Source organism: Malaclemys terrapin, chromosome 2 (assembly GCF_027887155.1).
Source record: "Malaclemys terrapin pileata isolate rMalTer1 chromosome 2, rMalTer1.hap1, whole genome shotgun sequence".
NCBI lineage: Eukaryota > Metazoa > Chordata > Testudines > Emydidae > Malaclemys > Malaclemys terrapin.
The window spans coordinates 143,617,298-143,633,040 of NC_071506.1; the positions used below are offsets into that span (position 1 = coordinate 143,617,298).

A 15,743-nucleotide genomic window follows, 5' to 3' on the forward strand; every position below is an offset into this window, starting at 1 on the left:
TGGTTACCATCCTGCCAGGGTTATTAGCCTCTCTAGGCTGGTGGCTGGACCCCAAATCAGTGTGCGAAGGGGTGCCATTTCACGCCCCCCAGCCCTCAGTGTCTCTAGTCACAGATTTGTCATCCCTGGGATGGGGAGCCCACCTCGGGAACCTCTGTACATAGGGGCTATGGTCGGCAGGAGAGTTATCCCTGCACATCAACGTACGGGAACTCAGCAGTGCGCCTGGCGTGCCAAGCATTCCGAGAGCGCCTTAAGGCCGTTGTGTTGCAGTCCTCACAGACAACACTACGGCCATGTTTTACATCAACAAGCAAGGGAGAGCCCGGTCGTCCCCCCTCTGTCAGGAGGCCACTCGTCTGTGGGAATTCTGCATAGCCCACTCGATCCATCTGGTAGCGTAGTTTCTCCCAGGGGTCCAGAACACCTTAGTGGACCACCTCAGCAGATCATTCCAGGCTCATGAGTGGTCGGTTCGTCCGGCCGTCATCCACTCTGTCTTCCTGAAGTGGGGCTTTCCCCTGATAGACCTTTTCGCCTCTCGCGAGAATTGGAAATGCCAGGTGTTCTGCTCTCTCCAAGGGCAACTCTCCGGGTTCCCTGTCAGACCTCTTTCTAATTCAGTGGAAGGATCACCTGTGCTATGCCTTTCCTCCATTCCCGCTAGTCCACAGGGTCCTAATCAAGCTGCGCAGGGATAGAGCCCGTCTGATTCTGTTCGCCCCGGCGTAGCCCAGACAACCCTGGTATACCACTCTCCTAGAGCTGTCGGTGGACACCCCGATTCCACTCCCGCTGTGGCCAGACCTGATCATTCAGGATCACAGTCGACTGTCATCCCGACCTGCATTCTCTCCACCTCACAGCATGGATGCGGCATGGCTAAATCAGTCTGAGCTGTGCTGTTCTCATTCGGTCCAGCAGATCCTTTTGGGTAGCAGGAAGCCCTCTACCAGGTCCACATACTTTGCCAAGTGGAAGCGTTTTTCCTGCTGGTACTCCTGGAATCATACGACCCCATCCCCCCCCACAGGCGTCAGTACCTATCCTCTTGGACTACCTCCTGTCCTTAAAGCAGCAGGGCTTGGCAATATCTTCCATCAGGGTGCACCTGGTAGCTATTTCGGCTTTCCACCTGGGCGAAAATGGGCGCTCGGTCTTCTCCAATCCCATGGTCAGCAGATTTCTCAAGGGGTTGGAGCGCCTGTTCCCACCAATTTGACAACCGGTCCCTACGTGGGATCTTAACCTGGTCCTATCCAGACTCATGGGTGCCCCGTTCGAGCCGATGGCCACCTACTCACTCCTGTACTCCTGGAAGACAGCCTTCCTCGTAGCTATCACCTCGGCAAGGCGCGTGTCTGAGCTCAGAGCACTCACATTGGAAAATACCATATATGATGTTCCACAAGGACAAGGTACAGCTGCGACCCCACCCGGCCTTCTTCCCTAAGGTGGTGTCTGTCTTCCATGTCAACTAGGACATATTCCTCCCTGTCTTCTACCCGAGGCCACACGCCTCTCAACTGGAGCAACAGCTGCACTCCCTAGACATTCGCAGGGCCCTGGCCTTCTACATCGAGCGAATGAAACCCTTCAGGAAAACATCACAGCTGTTTGTTGCTGTGGCAGACTGGATGAAGGGCCTTCCAGTCTTCTCCCAGCGCATCTCGTCCTGGATCACATCATGCATGCGTGCTATGACTTGGCTGGTGTTGCATCTACGCACCTTACTGCCCACTCCACGCAGGCTCAGGCTTCATCCTCTGCTTTCCTGGCGCATGTGCACATTCAGGAGGTATGTAGGGCAGCGACTTGGTCATCAGTACATACCTTCTCCGCCCACTATGCGATAGTGCAGCAGTCCAGGGGTGATGCTGCATTTAGTTCAGCGGTCCTTCACTCTGCAACACCTCACTCTGACCCCAGCGCCTAGGTAAGGCTTGGGAGTCACCTAATTGGAATCGATATGAGCAAGCACTCAAAGAAGAAAAGACGGTTCCTCACCTTTGTAACTGTTGTTCTTTGAGATCTGTTGTTCATATCCATTCCAAACCTGCCCTCCTTCCCCTCTGTCAGAGTAGCCGGCAAGAAGGGACTCGGGGGCGCTGGGTCGGCCGGGGCATATATCCGGCGCCATAAAGGGGGCGTCTCTGCCGACCCACTGAGTGTTGCAAGGGTAAAAATCTTCCGACGATCGTGCACGTGGCGCGCGCACACCTAATTGGAATGGATATGAGCAACACATCTCAAAGAACAACAGTTAAAAAGGTGAGTAAAAGTCTTTTCCTGAGTCCCAGGCTAGAGCTCTAACCACTGGCCATCCTGCCTCTGGAGATCCTTTGTGAGGCCTGTCAGTCCAGTGACTCCACTTGTGTACACCCAAAAATTGTGGCCTTAAACTATTTATAGGATTCCCCCCACACCGACAGAAATCACATAGATTCGCCTCTGGACAGTTACTTAAATATCATCTTAGCAGATGTAATCCAAATTTTAACACGTCTTTTCTGTGTGTTACACATATAAACATGGTGCATGCCTTGGAGTGGGAGAGCGTGGCTGGGACTTTATCTTAATGTCCCCAGAAGTGCAGTTCTTCTTCGAGTGCTTGCTCATATCGTTCCAGTTAGGTGTGTGCGTGCGCTGTGTGCTCGGCTGTCGGAAACTTTCCCCTAGCAGCTACCCGTCGGGCCAGCTGTGGAGCCCCCTGGAGCAGCACCGGTCTGGCGTTCTATATATGACCCTGCTGGCCCGACCCTCCTTCAGTTCCTTCTTACCGCCAGTGATAGTTGTTGGAACAGTGGTCTCTTGCTTGCAAGTGTCCCACTAATCCCTAGTTTTTCTGCTAATCTCTGTATATAGTTACCCAATATTAGTTAGTTAATAGTTCTTAGTTAGTTGTTAATTATAGTCTCACTACTTAGCAGGTTGGGGGCGTCTGTTTATCGCCCGGGCCGTGACAGTCTGGACACAGTGCTGACCATCCCTCGGCACAACCTCGACTCCCTACGGTGGTGGCTGAATCGCCGTGTGGTAGGCGCCAGGGTTCCTTTTCGCCCACTCCAACCCACCTTGACCTTAGTCACAGACGCGTCCGCGTTGGGCTGGGGAGCGCATCTGGGAAGCCTGACAACTCAGGGCCTATGGCAAGTAGAGGAACTGGCTCTGCATATCAACATCAAAGAACTCAGGGCGATCCACCTTGCCCACCAAGCTTTTCTGACTCGCTTACAGGGCCACGGTGTAGTGGTATTGACAATATCGGCAGAGCGGTACTTTGGTTGGCAATAACTTGACTCCGACCCCACCTCCTTGGTAAGGCTTGGAAGTCACCTAACTGGAATTGATATGAGCAAGCACTCAAAGAAGAAAAAATGGTTACTCACCTTTTGTAACTGTTGCTCTTCAAGATGTGTTGCTCGTATCTATTCCATTCCCCCCGACCTTCCCCTCTGTTGGAATAGCCAGCAAGAAGGAACTGAAGGGGGGTCGGGCCGGCAGGGTCGTATATAGAGCGCCATACCGGCGCCACTCCAGGGGGCTCCACAGCCGGCCCAATGAATAGCTGCTAGGGGAAAGTTTCCAACAGCCGTGTACGCGGCGCACACACACCTAATTGGAATAGATATGAGCAACACATCTCGAAGAACAACAGTTACAAAAGGTGAGTAATGTTGGGGTTTTTTTTGTTTGTTTTTGTTTTTTTCTGTATTGAGTCTGATCTCTAGCAACCTCATTCTCTGAGACTTCAGCTATCCTTCTGACGTCCCGTTTGAGCCCTTGGCCTCCCATTTCTTTTCCACTGCCTCCTTGTTGACCTTCATCCTGTATTAATTCCCACACTCCTTACAATGGCTCCTCTCTCGACCTTGTCTGAGCACTGCTCTCACCAATCTGCCATCACCAAGTTCCTTCTCTCAGGCCACCATCTCGTCTCTTTCAACATCACCTCCTGCCCACCACTCCGAAGCTTTCTGTGGTCTCCAGGCGGTCAACGCCTTTGATGGCCTTTTTGTTCTCAGATGATTCCTCTGTTGATTTTTGTTGTGGAACCTTGCTCAGCTATCCCCCATCTCCCCTAGTGCCTGATTCCTCTGCTCCTGAATGTTTCCAGGGGGAGTTTCACTTTCTCCATTATGGGTGTGTTTCTCTTCCTTCAATCCTACCCTCCTCTTTTCCATACAGTGCTATTCATCACTGCCCGCTGGTTCCAGCTCACAGAAACTCAGCCTTTGCCTCCCTTCTGAAATGCCCCCCATCTTGCATCTTTTCCCCTCTCTGCTTAAGGTCTTCTCAGCTCCTTCAAGGAGATCAACAAGATTATAATGAGTCTTCCACCAGCCCCCACTTTCCTTATTCTCTTCTGTCACAGACAGAGGTTTTTGATTGCTCCCTACCTTTGCCTTCTCCCCCTTTCCACCCCATCTCCATTCACTACCACTGCCCCCTGCGCCACTCCTCTAACTCCTGGAACCTCCCCACTTGGACTTTGCCTCCATTCCATTCACTGCAGCCGCTCTTCCCAAGTTCCCGCTTTGCAGCCGCTTCTCAGGGCCCTCTTCTTCCACCCCCCTGCAGCTTTTGGTGCTCTTGATTATAACGTTCCATTTTGAAATCTTGACCCCCTTTTGGTTTCCACCACTCCAGCCTACCTCTGCATGTTAGCCAGCTGGCTGTTGGCTGCTCATGCGAATTCTTGGCATTTACTTAAAGCTATATTTAGATTGTATATTTTATCCTTCTCTCTTGCCCTTCATATGTTCCTTTCATTCTTAGATTAGGACCAATGTTGGGCAGGGACTGTGCTGGGTGTGGCTAGCACTTTGTACATAGTGCGTGCTATCCTAGTAGTAATAATTATAAGGGCACAACACAGCCAATGGAGCATAGAAGAATCACTTGCACAAGTGACCTGTCAGTCTATATCATCCATCTGTGACTCCCCCACTAACATCCCTGTGGGTTCTTTGGCCCATGCAATAGGCTGTAGCCTGACCATTGACTTCTGTCTGACTCTGCCTTTTAGGTTTGAGGAGTTCCTCCATCGGAAATGGTCCTCGGAGAAGCGTTTTGGCTTGGAAGGCTGTGAGGTGCTTATCCCAGCCCTAAAGACGATCATTGACAAGTCAAGTGCGAATGGAGTGGATTATGTTATCATGGGAATGCCACACAGGTAACAGGATCCTTATCTCCCCACCCCATATTTTGGCGGCGGGGGCAGCTGCAGAAAGGTGGCAGTTGGTTGGTGGGGCTGAGGTGTAAAGGGAAACTGGCTTCCTCTAGAATTCTTGCTCCTAGCATGAGATGACTGTTTTTCCAAAGACTATTCAGTTTAATTTGATTGAAAATGATATAAACAAACTGAGATTCAAATGCATCTTGGGCATTAGCATCACCCATTCATAGCTAGCATCACCCATTATACAAGGCTGCAGGAAATGTATCTTAACATACAGGGAACACCCTGTGCCTTTCTAAACAAAATGACCAGCAAGCCCTTGTTTAGTATCTGCATAACTGCACGCTGAAATCTGCAGAATAATAGAGTTTCCCCAGTAAGCCCTTAATCTAGGGTATGTGTTGTACCCCCTGCAGAGGAGCCAGGGGTTCCCTGTGAATATTGAGGCCCTGTTGCTCAGGTGCACAATACTAGGCAATTTGGACCTGTGTTTTAAGAAGGTCTGGCCTTGCAACACGGATTTAACTGGCATCTGGATCCAAATTAATTGGGGAGTGTAAAGAATGGTCTTCCTGAGGTGGCTGCCAGCATAGAGGAATCTCCTGTGGCTGTTTCTGCCAGAGTCCGGCATGAGTAAATCATAGTATTGCAAAAAGAACCCCTCATGGGACAGGGTGCTGCTGGGTGACCCACCTTGCTTTCCTCTTCAGAAGGAGCGCAGGGTCCTGGAGTCTCTTGCCACAGACTGTACCACCAGTTTGGCAGGATGTGGGGGAAGTAAAACTGCTTGTTCTTGGTGTAAAATAGGAAGAGGAATGGGTCCTTTGCCTTGGTTTGAAGCATAGATGGTGGGGTGAGAAGCACTCTCTCCAGACAGGCAGCATAGAGTGCAAGGCGAGCTGTCCACGTGTAGCTGACTGTGGCATTGATTTCACAGAGGGCGTCTGAATGTTCTCGCCAACGTGATCAGGAAGGAGCTGGAGCAGATCTTCTGTCAGTTTGATTCCAAGCTAGAGGCTGCCGATGAGGTGAGTGAGGTTTGAGTAGAGTCTAAGCAAGCAGCCCATGGATGTGTAGGTACAGTATGCAGTGGGGCTCTTTCTCCAGACAGCAGACTACACTTGGCAGTCCCTGTCCACAGAGGTCTCAGCAGAATTCACGAGAAGACCACATGAGTTGTCAGTCCTAGGGTCCTATCTAGCCTGGTATCCCCTTTCTGACAGTGGCCAGAACCAGCTGTATCAGAAGGAGGTGCAAGAATCCCCTTAGTGGGCAATTCTGGAATAACCTGTCCATACGGGAAACCTCTGCCTGTTCCTGACCCTCGTCAGTTAGTGGTTGGTTTGCCCTGAACCAGGAAGGTTCATAACCCTTCTGTTTTTCTTATTCTGTGACTTACCGTTGGGTGTTCTCCTTATCCAGATGGATAACTAGTTATTTATTGATCCTGCTCAGTTCATGGTCTAGATACCTTGTGGCAGTGAATTTTGCTGGGTAAATGTTGTTTTAAATGTGTTGTCTCAGTTGATCCAGTTTCCAAGCCAAGACAGTACTTTATCCCATGACTGTTTTGTTTACCTTAATAGCTTCTTGTGAGACTTGGTAGCCTCTTCAAAATAGTCTTGAGAGTCCAGTAAATTATGAATCTTGGTTCTCCTGTAGCCTCTACCTTGCTGTCAGAGATGCTAGTGGATTAGAGAGACGTGATTGTTCGTTGAACAAGCTGGGCTGATCTGTCCCTATCCTATCATGAGCTTCTAGGTCAGGCTTCCCCCTTTCTTCCATAGTGTGGCCCATGTGTTGGTAGAGAGATCATCTTATGGAGCACTTCCCCCTCTATAGCATGTTCTGATTTTTGGCCACATACCATGCCACTAGCAGCTATAGTAATTCCTTGTTCCTCTTCGAGTGATTGTTCATGTGCATTCCACAATAGGTGTGCATACTCGCCACGTGCACCGGTGCTGGAAGTTTTTCCCTTAACAGTACCTGTAGGGGGGAGCGCCCCAGTGACCCCTGGAGTGGCGCCACCCTGGTGTGGTATAAGGGGCGCTGCGCGCTCCCTCCACCCTCAGTTTCTTCTTACTGCCAGTGAAGGTGCTTCGGAACTGCTCTGCTCCAGCTCTGCTGTAGTTTTCCCTCTTGGACTCTGTTTGTTCGTAGTTAGTAGTGCTTGTAGTTTAAACAAAAACAATGTAGCTTTAGTTAGAATTAGTTAAGTACACCTGGGTCGGGGCATGCCCTGTGCCCCAGGCTTTAAGTCATGCGACACTTGCAAATGGTCTATGCCCATGAGTGAGCCGCACGCAGACTGTTTACGCTGTCTGGGGGAACCCATCTCAGCGACCGCAGCAAGATTTGCAGATCTTTCAAACCTCAGACCAAGAAGGAGCGGGACGTTCGGCTCCAAGCCATTTTCACACTACTGCACCGCTCCAAGTCAGCACCGGGCACTGTTGCATCGGTGCGTGGCGACCCAACGGTGCCCTCCACCAGTTGGCACCACTCCCCGTCCATGGGACACTCTAAAAAGGCGAAGAAGAGGTCTTGTCCGCCAAGGCACCAGAACAAGACTGGGGGAGAGACTAGACCCACATTAGGCAGCTCTCAGTCCCCATCGGCCTCGTGGCCTCCAATTCAAGTTGAGCGGAGTAGCCCATCCCACTCAGAGCCGGTCTCCCTGGGCGCCAGTGGCCACATTCGGGTGCCCTCCATGCCGGAGGCCCTGCAGGCAGCTCGAGACATTATGTCTCTCTGCCTACCATATGGACCAAGACCTTTTCCTGACGGTGCTCTGTCCCAAACCCCATGCATCCAGTGAGGCGCTGCCTCCACATGCTGGATGTGAGACGGGCCCTGGCCTTTTACCTGAAACACACAAATCCATTCAGAAAGTGCTCGCAACAGTTCATCGCCTCGGCTGAACACGAGAGGCTGGCCGATCTCCACTCAGCGGCTCTCCAACTGGGTCACCTCATTTATTCATACTTGTTACAACCTGGCGTGAGTTCCACCGCCGCGATTGTGAGGGCACACTCGACTAGGGTGCAAGCCTCGTCGGCTGCCTTTCTGGCCCATGTCCCTATTCAGGAAATCTGTAGGGCTGCCACCTGGTCATCGGTTCACACTTTCACCTTGCATTATGCGATAGTCTCCCAAACCAGGGAGGACACCGGGTTCGGCAGGGCAGTACTCCGTCCCGAGTGTCTGTGAACTCCTACCCACCTCCAACAAATATAGCTTGGAATCACCTACTGTGGAATGCACATGAGCAATCACTCGAAGAAGAAAAGGCAGTTACCTTTCCATAATAGGTGTTCTTTGAGATATGTTGCTCATGTGAACTCCACATCCTGCCCTCCTTCCCGTCTGGCAAGAAGGAACTGAGGGTGGGGGGAGCACGCAGCACCCCTTATACTGCGCCAGGGCGGCGCCATACTCACTAGGGGCACTCCCCTGTGGGTACTGCTAAGGGAAAAACTTTCGGCACCGCTGCACATGGCTAGCACGCACACCTATTGTGGAATGGACATGAGCAACACATCTCGAAGAACACCAGTTATGGAAAGGTAACTGTCTTTTTGGGGGGAAGGGGAAGCTTGTGTGTATTTGTGCCCCTTCTTACACTTACACAATTTTACTTCATCTGTCCCAATCTTACTCCCACCCTCGTGAGTTTATTCCCACTTCTTCCTGATCTCCCACTTCCAGACCCCGCTTCCTTCTCTTCTCTCCTCTCCCCCCTGCCCCGTCCACCTCCCTTGCTCTCTCCAGACCCCATGCACTTGCCGTCTTTCCTCATTCTTCTACCTCCTGGCTGCTGTCCCACCCTCAATACCCTTTGGTTCTCCCATCTCTAGGGTATAAATGAGGTCAGATGCTTATCAGAGATGCACAGAATACAGCTGGTACCCAGGGCCTATGTTGTTGACCTTGGATGCTTAAAGCTAGTAGTACTTAGGTACCCAAACAAGAGCCCTGCCTTGGCTTCAATGGGAGCAGGACTGGGTTCTTAAACAATATAAAAGATTTTCACCTTTGTGGCCAATATTTGGGGCACTTCTGTGCTGCTGCTACTCTGTGATATCAGCAAATGCACTGTGGGTTCAGTATTTCTGGTCATTGCAGCTCTAGCCAAAGAGCTCCAAATTCATGACACTTGTATACTCCACACGGCACTAGCAGATGCTGCGTACCCATGCTGTGAGCCTATGGACTGCGGGAGGCATCGGGGACTCCTGCTCTCATCCGAAATCTCCCCAAGCTCTGCCGCCCACGCTCCTCTCTTGACTCTGCTCTTTCTCTCCAGGGCTCGGGAGATGTGAAGTACCACTTGGGAATGTACCACCGGAGGATTAACCGTGTCACTGAGAGGAACATCACCCTCTCCTTGGTGGCAAACCCCTCTCACTTGGAGGCTGCAGATCCAGTGGTTATGGGCAAGACAAAGGCAGAGCAGTTTTATTGTGGGGACACTAAAGGAAAGAAGGTAAAGGGCACCAAATATCTCTGATCCAGTGTCTGTTATAAGTTTATTCAAACTCGGCTCGTAGCTGACTGAAGGGAGGCAAACTGCTCCATCAGGGAGCCAGATTAGCCGAAGAAATCCATGTGGTTTGTTTTCCATTCTAAATTTCCCCAGAGATCTGGAATGCTGTCTGCTACAGGAAGACTTCTGGTCCTACATAAAGCACCCTCTCCTGTAGTATTCCTCCATCAATAGTCAGAGCAGTGCCGCTTCTGTCCTGCTCCAACTTAACCGAGCCATAGCGAGCAGCGGAAGTAGCGGCTCAGCCAAAATGTCCTCTCTGATTTTGGGTGTCTTGGAGTGGGAGGCCAGATTTTTAGAAACGGTAAATGCACGAATCTCCAGTTCAAGTCAGGGGGCGGGGCGGGTGTTCAACACCTCTGAAAATGGGGCTCAGAGTGTTGCAACTGAGGTATCTGAGAACCGAGGCATCCCAAATCGGTGGCCATTTAAAAAAAAAAAAAATCGGCTTGGTGCTCGTGCTGTGCTGCTACTCAGCAGCAGCTAGAGGCCTCGGTAGTGTTCTCCGAGGGGCCGGGGATGGAAACGGGAGGAGATACTGAAGTCGATGAGATGGCAGAAGGCTGAAAGATGCCACAATTAAGCTTTATATAACTTGCTGGAAAGGGATAAGCCAATATTTGGTGGCTATGGTGGTGGATTGCAGATCTAGACGTCACCATGACTAGGTGATGCAAAGGGGATTCACTCAGACTGAGAACCACTGGCAGTTACTCTGGAAATCAATGAGAACAGCAGAGACTGGAAAGAAACAGAGAATAGCAGAAAAGGTTGGAGAAAAATATCTGTGGTGCGGATCCTCAAAAAGAAAAATAGAATGATGTGGCAATTTACCAGCCATTAATCCTTTCCATTGTAAAAAGACACCATGTGAGTGACTGGCCCACGCTCAATAAGAGAAATGAGCTTATGTGGAATCATCGTAGACTCTTCACTTTGCTCTACTAACAAAATGTAGTGGAGGAAGAGGACACAGAGGATGGAGGATCTGTTTGTTTCAGTGAATTTGATCAAGTGCCTCATTTAGTTCAGATGCCCTTGTATAGGGACAAAGTCTTAAGGCATATTGTAAAGTGCGGTAAAGGAAAGTCCCAGCGAATGGATGCATGAGTCATCAGTGGGATTGGGGTTAGATCCATTCTGAAAGAGTGGTTAACAAGCAGACCCACCCTAGAATTGCAAACCCCACCGACCGAGAAATAACACTAAGGAACCTGAGAGGGAGTAATGTGAGAGTCAGGCTGCAGTGATGCAGCCTAAGGCATCAGGGGATGGGGAGGGAGGTCCCTTTTGCGGCAGGAGATCTCTGCAACAAGTAACCAGGTGTGAAAGTATCTGGGTGAAGTCCTGGGTCCATTGCAGTTGGTGGGAGTTTTGCCACTGACCAGCGTAGCCAGGAGTTGCATGTCTAGAGGCATGTTGTGCAGCAGGAAGTCGCTTTCTCTTATAGAAAATGACTATAAACAAACTCTCCCTCCCCAGATAAACCTGACCAAACTGAAGGAACTGAATGTAAATCGAGGATCACTGTGATCCTGAGATGTGTCCTTGGCTTGGAATAGGTAGTGGGGAACAGAGGTTCCATTCCTTGAGAGAGAACAGCTGTGTCCTTCAACATGTATCCTAATGTGAAAGAACAAGCCATAAAAAATGGACTGTTGTAAGCAACTTCAGTGTCTGGCTTATAACAAACAAGTATCCAATATCCTGGGAGAGGTATACGGGTGAGATTCAACGAGATCCAAAATAGCCTTTGTGGGAGGATGGAGAATATACCAAGACAAATACTGTCCTCTGGTACGGCAGCCTCTGCAGACAGCACTCCACGTCTAGCGTGATTAGGCAGCAGCCTCACACAGATACTAGTGGAATTCCCATTTTAATTGCTGCACCTGAAGTGTCCTCACTAACATTTGAGGTGGCTTGTGAAATGCACATCCTTTCTCTCTGCACATGAATTTTTTCAACCCACACTTGGGAGGGAAGTCTGTCATCAGTAAAATCAAAAGCAACCACGCATGTTCATTTAGGGTGATTCCCTTTTTCCAAAAGCTGGAGAAGTGAGATAGGCACTGTCTGGTGCTCAGTACACTTTATCTACCACTGGGACTGGTTCCAATGTAACACTCAGCAGTTGATCAGTTAATTGGCATAATCCACTAATTGCCTTTAATTCCAAGAATCATTTTTAACTAGGGTTGTAAATTAATCGCCATTAATTCATGCGATTAACTTAAAAAAAAAAAGATTAAAAAAATCACGATTAATCTCACTGTTAAACAGAATGCCAATTGAAATTTATTAAATATTTGTGGACGTTTTCTACATTTTCAAATATATTGATTTCAATTACAACACAGAATACGAAGTGTACAGTGTTCACTTTATATTTATTTTTTATTATGAATATTTGTACTGTAAAAAAACAAAAATAGTATTTTTCAATTCACCTAATACAAGTACTGTAGTGCAATCTTTTCATGATGGAAGTTGAACTTACAAATTGTAGAATTATGTACAAAAAAATAACTGCATTCAAAAATAAAACCATCTAAAACTTTAGAGCCGACAAGTCCACTCAGTCCTACTTCAGCCAATCGCTCAGACAAACAAGTTTGGTTAAAATTTGCGGAAGATAATGCTGCCAGCTTCTTGTTTACAATGTCACCTGAAGGTGAGAACAGGCATTCACATGGCACTTTTGTAGCCGGGGTTGCAAGGTATTTATATGCCAGATATGCTAAACATTCGTATGCCCCTTCATTCTTCAGCCACCATTCCAGAGGACATACTTCCATGCTGATGATGCTCGTTAAAAAAATAATGCATTAATTACATTTGTGACTGAACTCCGTTGGGGAGAATTGTATGTCTCCTGTTCTGTTTTATCTGCATTCTGCCATATGTTTCATGTCATAGTAGTCTCAGATGATGACCCAGCACATGTTCGTTTTAAGAACACTTTTCACAGCAGATTTGACAAAATGCAAAGAAGGTACCATGTGAGATTTCTAAAAATAGCTACAGCTCTCTGCCCAAGGTTTAAGAATCTGAAGTGCCTTCCAAAATCTGAGAGGGACGAGGTGTGGGGCATGCTTTGAGAAGACTTAAAAGAGCAACACTCCGATGCAAAAACTACAGAACCCAAACCATCACAAAAGAAAATCAACCTTCTGCTGATGGCATCCGTCTCAGATAATGAAAATGAACATGCATCGGTCCGCTCTGCTTTGGATCGTTATCAAGCAGAACCCATCATCAGCATGGACGTATATCCTCTGGAATGGTGGTTGAAACATGAAGGGACATATGAATTTTTAGCGCATCTGGCACGTAAATATCTTGCGGCGCCGGCTACAAGAGTGCTATGAGAATGCCTGTTCTCACTTTCAGATGACATTGTAAACAAGAAGCGGGCAGCATTATCTCCTGCAAATTGTAACCAAACTTGTTTGTCTGAGCGATTGGCTCAAGTAGGACTGAGTGGACGTGCAGGCTCTAAAATTTTACATTGTTTTATTTTTGAATGCTGTTTTTTTGTACATAATTCTACAATTTGTAAGTTCAACTTTCATGATAGAGATTGCACTACAGTACTTGTATTAAGTGAATTGAAAAATACTATTTCTTTTTGTTTTTTTACAGTACAAATACTTGTAATCAAAAATATAGTGAGCACTGTACACTTTGTATTCTGTGTTGTAATTGAAATCAATATATTTGAAAATGTAGAAAACATCCAAAAATATTTAAATAAATGGTATTCTATTATTGTTTAACAGCGCGATTAATCGCAATTAATTTTTTTAATCGTGCAATTCATTGCAATTAATTTTTTTGATAGATTAACAGCCCTAGTTTTAACGTAGTCGTCTAGAATTTCGGGAGGGGAGGGCTCTGAATCCACTCAGCATCTTCCTGAGTCATTGCACCAGAGACACTAGCCATAGTCTGTTCAGATCCAGCCTCACTTGGAGGAGCTTTGTTGAAACATCAAACTGGAACCTCACTCCCTAGTGCAGTCACCTGGGGGCTAAAGCATCAGATCTTCCTTGCCATGGAGGTTACGGACAGACAATGGAAAGGATGAGGCAAAGGAGCTGCCACCAAAGAGATGGGGAGATGGAGAAGAGTTTTCCATGCCCAGTCAGAGCCTGCTTGTAGCTGCTCTCCCACCCTAGCCAATAGCCCCTCCTTCCCCAGTACTGCTGGGCCTCCTCTGTGTGCACGTCTGGGCACCTTTAATGCTGAAAAGAAGCCAACAAGCCACCAGCCTTCAGTTTGGTCCTCTTGTCCCCACAGGTGATGTCCATTCTCTTGCACGGAGATGCAGCTTTTGCCGGGCAGGGTATAGTGTATGAGACGTTCCATTTGAGCGACTTGCCATCCTACACCACGCATGGGACAGTTCACGTGGTTGTGAACAACCAGGTAAAAACTGGGCCCCTTGGCTGCAAGACTGGGTCCTTCAGCTCCACCGATGCCAGAATCTTTGAGAACATGCACTTTAAATGCCCAGGGCAGGGAGAGTGGTTTGTCAGTCTCTGACGTATCATGCTGGTACGCTAGCAATGGTAAGCGTGTGTCAACTATGTGTTTTATCCTAGGGATGGGGCCCTGCATCAGGGTCTTCTCCCACTAAAATGCTGCTGTGTTGTACCTGTGAAACTCCAGTTATGGTTCACTGCTGGAATTGGGGCTTCTGGGGACGTGTATAGGCAGATCCATGAGTAGGAGAGCTCCTATGACACAAGGCTAAGGAACAAGAAGAACTGATGGTAACTTGCTCTGGGCTAGAACGGTGAAGTCCCTAGTGTCTGGGGCCTGATCTACACTACAGACTTAGGCTGACATAAGACAGGTTACTTCAGCCTAATTATGTCAGTGTACACACTACAGCCTTGCTCCCACTGATGTAAGTGCCGTCTCCACAAGAGGGGTAGGGCTTATGTTGGTGTAGTTAGGGCAACGCAGTGTCACTGCGGGTTACTTAGCTGGGCTGTTGGCTGTCATTCTTATCAAGTTCATGGCTCCATGCCGGCATCCTGAAATTGACAAGAAAGCCGGGCTGTCGACCCCGGGATGTGGAGGGGGCTCCAGCTAAAGCCCAACTGCTCCCTGGGTCCCGTCTCCCCATTCCCAGCCTGCCAGTTACATGGGCTCCCCTCTCCCAGCCCAGCTGCTCCCCTGGTCCTGGCTCCCAGCCCAGCTGCCTCCCACTGCCCAGGGGCTCCTGAGCAGGGAGCTGCATGCAGAGCTGACAGCTCATGCTCTCAGCCCCCTCGCACTGTCCCTCTTAAGTCGGTGGAAGCGTTCCTGATGATGACACGCATCACCGACAGGAGGAGGGCATTGTGGACATGAACCACCGCAGTGGTGGCTGTAAGTCAACCTAACATAGGTCGACTTAAGTTTGTAGTGTAGACCTGCCCTAAATTATTGTCTTTTTGATCCCCTGTTCTGTTTTGAGCTCAGGTGACAGTGGCTTGATTGATATCCTGTTCCCTGATGCTGGGCAGCCTGGTTCTGAGCAGAGCCCGGTGGGAGAAGGAGGGGGACTGTTTAAGCTTTTATATGGTCTCTCTGAAAGAGTCTTTACCCAGTCTTACCTCTCACAAGCACCGCCCTTTATGTGGACTCCATTAATGTTCTGCCCTGGTGACTGCCCTCTCTCTGCTGAACAGAGCATAACAAAGTCAGAACAGAGCTAACTTAAAACTGACCTGGATAGCTTCTCTAGCTAGACCAACATAACAACTATGGCTCCCTTTACTGGCCTGGGAAGCCTTCTCCAGGAAAGGTAATAGTTGTTCTGTAATACTTCCCTCTGGTTGGAGCTCTGTTATCCAGCAGGTGGGGTAAATGGTTGTAAAAATCTCTTGTCATCAATCATGACAGCTCCTTGGTCTAACCTGACATGGAGGCAGTGTGGTCTTGTGGTTAGAGCAGGGACTGGTAGGTAGTTGGGAGCTTGCAAACTTATTCCCAGCTCTGCCAACAGCTCGTTTAAAA

The 15,743-nt window shown here is 48.8% G+C and overlaps 1 protein-coding gene across 5 annotated transcripts in view; it reads left to right on the forward strand.

The window, feature by feature from the left end:
- The window catches only part of OGDH (oxoglutarate dehydrogenase), a 108,100-nt gene that overhangs the window by 79,231 nt on the left and 13,126 nt on the right, over nucleotides 1-15,743 (forward strand). For all 5 annotated transcript variants that reach the window (XM_054017760.1, XM_054017762.1, XM_054017759.1 and 2 more), the window contains 4 exons: nucleotides 5,030-5,176; nucleotides 6,120-6,210; nucleotides 9,492-9,671; nucleotides 14,034-14,162. In XM_054017760.1, coding sequence (XP_053873735.1) covers nucleotides 5,030-5,176; nucleotides 6,120-6,210; nucleotides 9,492-9,671; nucleotides 14,034-14,162 — 547 coding nt within the window. The remainder of the gene's footprint in view (nucleotides 1-5,029; nucleotides 5,177-6,119; nucleotides 6,211-9,491; nucleotides 9,672-14,033; nucleotides 14,163-15,743) is intronic.